Source organism: Parus major, chromosome 5 (assembly GCF_001522545.3).
Source record: "Parus major isolate Abel chromosome 5, Parus_major1.1, whole genome shotgun sequence".
In the NCBI taxonomy this organism is placed as follows: Eukaryota; Metazoa; Chordata; class Aves; order Passeriformes; family Paridae; genus Parus; species Parus major.
This window is the reverse complement of record NC_031774.1, coordinates 174,303-180,366: the sequence shown is the minus strand read 5'-3', so window position 1 is coordinate 180,366 and position 6,064 is coordinate 174,303. Positions and strand designations below refer to the sequence as shown.

Below are 6,064 nucleotides of genomic sequence, written 5' to 3'. Positions count from 1 at the left end.
AGGAAGGAAGGAAGGAAGGAAGGAAGGAAGGAAGGAAGGAAGGAAGGAAGGAAGGAAGGAAGGAAGGAAGGAAGGAAGGAAGGAAAGGAAGGAAAGGAAGGAAAGGAAGGAAGGAGAGTTTAAATCACCTGTGTGATTCTTTTAGCTCAGGAAGGGCACCAAAGAGGCTTTCTCCTCCTTTGATACACCTCTGAATGGTTCCATTTTGCAACCTGCTGCTGAAGGGTGTGGAGGCAGCTGCAGAGATTTTTTTTTACCTTACTCCATTAAAATCCCTCACTTCTTGGGTAGGACAAATTTCTAGTTGCTTTTCAGTCTTTATGAAGTGTGATAGCCTAAGGCACTGCTGTATGAATGAGATATGATTGCTTTTGGCATCCTGTTGCCAGCTGGTTTATGAGTTTTTATCACAAATTACATTATTTTTCACAGAAAGTATTGGTTAAAAAGGCTTTTATACTGTAATTGCTCATTCAGATTTTCTTTAATAATGTGAAATATCATTTTGATTATTATTCACTGGGGCTGTAAGTGTTAAGCAGTGCTGAAAGATGAAAACTTTTAAGTTATAATGGTATTAGTGAATATGGCTTATTGCATAACTCTGCCAGCAAAGCAAGGCTCAGATCTCAGAGGTAGCAAATTCTTTTTAAATATAACTCAATTTTCAACAGCTTTTCATTACAAAACAGACAGATGGGTGGGAAAATGGAAGAAGGCACAGGAGGATTATTTATATGTTCTTTGTAATTTTAGTGATCTGCCAGCACCACTCTTGAGGAAGCAATGGAAGAGCGTGTCAAGTAACACTTCTGCTAGAAATGGACTCAGAAAATTTTGACATGCAGCCTCCAAACAATTGCTGAGGAGACTGGAGGCTTTAGTAGAGCTCATGTAGATGGGGTGTAAAGGTTCATCTTGACCCTGTGTTCAGGATTTTGTGTCATTTTTTGGGTGTTTCTGGTTCCCTGCAGCCATCGACTGCGAGCTGACGGAGTGGTCCCAGTGGTCCGAGTGCAACACCTCCTGTGGCAAGGGCCACATGATCAGGACGAGGATGATTAAAATTGAGCCCCAGTTTGGGGGAGCAGCTTGCCCTGAGACCGTCCAGCGTACAAAATGCAGGGTGAGGAAGTGCCTGAGGGGAGCTGGGATGGAGAAGAGGCGCTGGAAGGAGGCCCGGGAGAAAAGGAGAAGTGAGCAAGCAAAGAAGAATTTAGATAGTGAGCAATATCCAGGTGAGTGTGAAACCACTTTTAGGATGTTCAAGGCTTTTCTGCATTTGTGAGAGTGTCTTCAGGGCTTCAGTCAAGGGAAGGTTTGAGCCATGTAATAAAGCACAGCCACTTTTAGTGCTTGCTCATTACCAAAATCACCCTGCCTAAGCTTAGGGCACCATGGAGAAAGGCTCACATCTGTCCGTGCTCCACCACTAAAGATATTTTAGCTACTCCACACAAAAGTGTGAAAAAGTTTCAACTTTACACCTGGCAAAGGTGTGACTGCAGTTTCTGCAGATCTGGGTGGAAATCCTCACAGCCCATTAGCTTCAAACATTTCAAACACTTGTTCCTGGATTTGATGCTGAATTTTGAAACTGAACTAATTTCCACCTCAGGAGCTTGATTGAGACTCAGGCTGCTCCAAGAGATCTCTGCTTAAACTGCTTTTCCAATGGGGGACAGGATCATCAAGTACTGATTCCTCAAATCAACAAAACAAATCTTGTGGTACAATTACCATGACCTGGACAGGAATTACTGCTACGTGCTTGTCTGACATTTAATGATTTCATCATTTTACCTGTCTCTTCTAATGCAGATATTAAATTTCTTTTTACTTTTGACAAATTCAACTTCATTACACTGAGCAGGGGTTTCTACTACTAAAAATGTACTGAATCATTTTTCTGTTTATTCAGTTTGTAGGCTGAAACCATGGACTGCTTGGACAGAGTGTTCTACACTCTGTGGAGGTGGAATTCAGGAGCGCTACATGATGGTAAAGAAGAGGTCCAAAAGCACTCAGTTTACCAGCTGCAAAGACAAAAAGGAGCTAAGAGCATGTAATGTCCATCCTTGTTAACAAAACACAAGGTTCCAAGTGATGCACTCGGAGCTAAATGGAAAGTCAACCTTGGTTTGTTTTTTTTTTTTTTAGAACAACAACAAAAAAAATATAAAGTGTATATTAGTTTTCATTTTTTGCAGTGTGGTTTGCTTTTTAGTCTTGCTGGGGCAAGAAAAATATTTTATAAATATTTCCTCACGGATTTATGCTGAGAGTAAATCTTTGGTACTCCAGCTAGCCCTTAATGCATAAAAATAATAAAGTCATGGTGAGTTACTTAATTAAAATACAGACACATGTGTGGACATGGACTAGCCATGTAGAAATACCACTTGTAAAGACATGGGATGCATGCATATTAACAAAACTAAGTTCAAGTGACAGAAAGTTTCATCTGTGGGAGGATTTCTCTCTAGGTTTGATTTTGCAAATCCAAAGCAGTGCCTCTGTGATTACACAACTATGCCAAGGAGTTACTTCAGTAATGCTGGTTCAATAACATTAAAGGTGCATGTTTATCTTTTTACACTATTGGCTTGAGCTGATAGTTATTATTGGAATAATAATAATAATCCTGAACACTTTTCTTCACATGGATGCTGTGGTCCATGCAAGAAGGTCCTTTTTTCTTCAAAACTTAAAAAGGAAATAATTTTGGCAGCTCAATAATGATGTCTGACACGATCACAGTCAAGAAAAACAAACCTGCCAGTGTCATAATATGTGTCCAGTCCATACTGGGTCCATCCATTGCCTTCCAAAACGGACACAGAACTGGTACAAATTACTGCAGACCATCTCAACAGCTCTGCCACAGGATGTCTTCCACATGAGAGACACTAAAAAATTAGATCCAGCTTCCCAAGGATCCTATTCGCAGGTGGAGAGGGAGACAGGTTTATAATAAAACAAAAATGGTAGAGCAAAGGTAAGCCAGGCTCTCATGCATCCCTTAAAAGTGAAATGAGCCTCTGAAAGGAAGCAATGTCAGCCTTTTAAAAAATAAACAAATATAGATTGGCACAAGAATACCTTTACAGCAGTGTCATTTCTGTCTTTTTTTACTCAGAGTACACAACAATCTAAAAATTACTTAATTTGTGAGAATTACACATTTGTGGCTACCCTAGCCAGGTTAAATGTCCTCCCTGACTACTTCAGTGATTAAAAAACTACCTGAGAATAGAAAACACCTTCTCACTCTTCTAATTGCTATTTTACCCCAGCTCCTGCAGAATTTAGCTCTCATCCCTACACAGTCAGGTGTAATCAGGGGGACCCTTGGGCCCCACTTGCTATTGGAATACAAAATTTTCTTGTAATTTTATTTTCCTGTAATAATCTAGCATTTAGAGGGGAAGGTGATGGATTACCTTTTGGTCCAGGCAGGGCAGCATACCCCTGTGTCTCTACAGGAGTAAGAACAAAGCACTGAAAATAAAGATTGTTGATGCTGACTCTTAAGCTTGAGAGAAATGAATGGAGAGAATGTTTGGGTTTTTTTTTTTTTAATGGCCTCTAAAGCAGCCTGAAGTAATTTATTCACTTCCTTAACACTTGGTCACTACCCTGAGGCAGCTGGGTTTGAAATATTGCTGTGTACCACAACCCTCTGAGCTGTTCATCTTCACCACCACCACCCTGGGGATCCTCTGTACCTGAACAGGCTCAGTTGGGCTGCTGCCACTAATTCCATCAGCATTTCTCCACTGAACACTGCAAGGGCTGCTCAGGACTTCCACAGCCATCACATCCCATATTTTGCACATATTTTGCTGCTTTCTGTGGCTTTGGAATGAAGGAAAGGCCGGGGAAATAATGGAACCAACAGCAGTGCCAGCCTTTTCCTGCTGCTGCTGAATGAAATGGGTGCACACCCATAGCCAACCAAACCAGGAGGGAAAAAAAGAGTACAACAAGGTTTAATGCTAAAACCAAACATTTTACTTTTTGCACAGCTTGGCTCACTCAATAATGTTAATTCAGATAGTTTTCTTCCTTGTGCCTGCTCCAAAATCGTGCAGTTTATGTCTCTGCAGCACTGCCATCGCAGCATAGCAGCAAGTCCCTCACTAACGCGTTTAGGACCTCACATTTCACTTCTATGACCAAAAATAAAGAAAACCCAACAAAAGAAAACCCAGCTGAATGATGTAGGAATGGAGGAGTGGCCAGCTGAGCGTATTTTGGGTGGAGAAACTGCAGAGGAAGGCCACAAAGATCAATGCCAGGGGCTCAGCCAGGGCAGAGCCACATCTCTGGCTGAGCTGACAGAGGTGTCCCAGCTGAGGCCACTCACTCAGAAAAGTAATCCTGGGCCATAAAACGTGTGACAGAGAACCTTTAAAGGCCTTGAAAGGTCTGTGAGCCTGGGAAGAGGGAGCAGAAGTTTCTCCTGAAGGGAAAAACTTTGCTGAGTTGAGGAACCAGATTTATCTCGTCAACCCTTAGCACTCGCTCAAGCTTATCTTGCGAAACCGCTCCTGTCTCAGCAAATAATCAATGAACCCAGTGCTGTATTTTCATTTTCACATCTGTTCCCATCCATCAAGCTGTTCTGTCTACTAAATACTCCCTTTGCCAAAGGCCACATAGTCCAAATCCACTTTTAGACAACATACACCACCTTTCTGAACATGCCCACAAAATCCCATTTAAACAATTTGATATTCCTTTCTCTGTGCTTCTCATTAATTTGCTTCTCCACATCCTTTTTTGTTTTGTTTTGTTCTTTCTCTCTTAGAAGGCTGTTCAGTGTGATTTCCAGTCATTTCTCTAAGGCTCATTAAAGTTCTGAATGTTGCAAATCGCTTTTTTTTTCCCCCCACCTTGTTACAGATGAAATGAGAGAAAATTTGTGACCACTCCTGCTTCAGCTCTTTCACATTTGTGTTGCTGTTGAAGCCTTTTAAAGATCACTTCTCTTTCTTCTAACTTGATACAAGAGAAACATTTAGGCTTGTTACATTTTGTAATAAAAAAAAGAAAAAAAAAAGAAAAAAGAAAAAAAGAAACACGAACAAAAAACAAACAGAAAAAAAATAAGAGGTTGATTTTCTATTCAGAAAAATAAAATAAAAGAAAAGGAAAAGCTCTGATATAAAATATGTAGAAGTCTTGCATTGTTACTGTAAAGTTTCTAGTAGTGGAATAGGCACTGGTTATCAGTCAGTGAAAGTTCTGATGTCCTGGATGATCCTGCTGAACTCAAAGCACAGATGTCACACCAGTTTTGTAGACCTCAACTACCAGATCTTAGCATCGTGTGTAATTTTTTTCTAATATACAAACAATAGAATCTTTACACATAATAAAAAAAAGAAACGTTAGGGGCTTAACAAATGTACAGTAGGACTCTGTTTGTGAGACATATGAGTTAAACAAATTTATGTTTGATTGCATTTTTTAGATTTCCTTTGTTGTTTTTGTTTGCTGTGGAATTATGAAAAAGCTACCATGAACATTTCTTACCAAAGTCTTGTGTAGATGTTTTGTAGCTGTCTGCCTAACACATTATTATTATTATTATTATATTATATTATTATTATTATTATTATTTTGGAATAAAGACATCTTTACTATGAATTTTACACCTGTATGAGATTCTGTTCAAATAATATGATTATCTACACAAAAAAAAAGAAATAAATTTATTAATATGAATTATGTTCTTTACATTTTACTCCTGTTCAAGGTATCAGGATATCTAGAACCAGCCATTCTTTCCACTTGGAATTTGTTTGCATCAAGGTCCTTGTCCAATAGTTTGTTGTTTGAAATCACAGGGTAATTAATAACATCACAGAATGTATTTGTTTATTACTTTCATGTGCATTTTGTCACCGCTGTCGGTTTTTTAATAAAAGATAAAATATTTAAAAGAGCACATTTTATAGCCTGGTGGTGCATGAAAGGAAAAATAATACAGCTAAATATGAATAAAAATATTTAAAATATAAATATAATAAATATAAATATATATAAATAAAAAAAA

General features: G+C 38.9%; 1 protein-coding gene across 1 annotated transcript in view; it reads left to right on the top strand.

The window, feature by feature from the left end:
- Positions 1 to 5,655, top strand: part of SPON1 (spondin 1) — a 187,073-nt gene extending 181,418 nt beyond the window's left edge. Inside the window, exons 15-16 of the mRNA XM_015632131.3 lie at positions 975 to 1,238; positions 1,922 to 5,655. Coding sequence (XP_015487617.1) covers positions 975 to 1,238; positions 1,922 to 2,085 — 428 coding nt within the window. The 3' untranslated portion in view covers positions 2,086 to 5,655. The remainder of the gene's footprint in view (positions 1 to 974; positions 1,239 to 1,921) is intronic.
- The last annotated feature ends 409 nt before the right edge of the window (positions 5,656 to 6,064 follow it).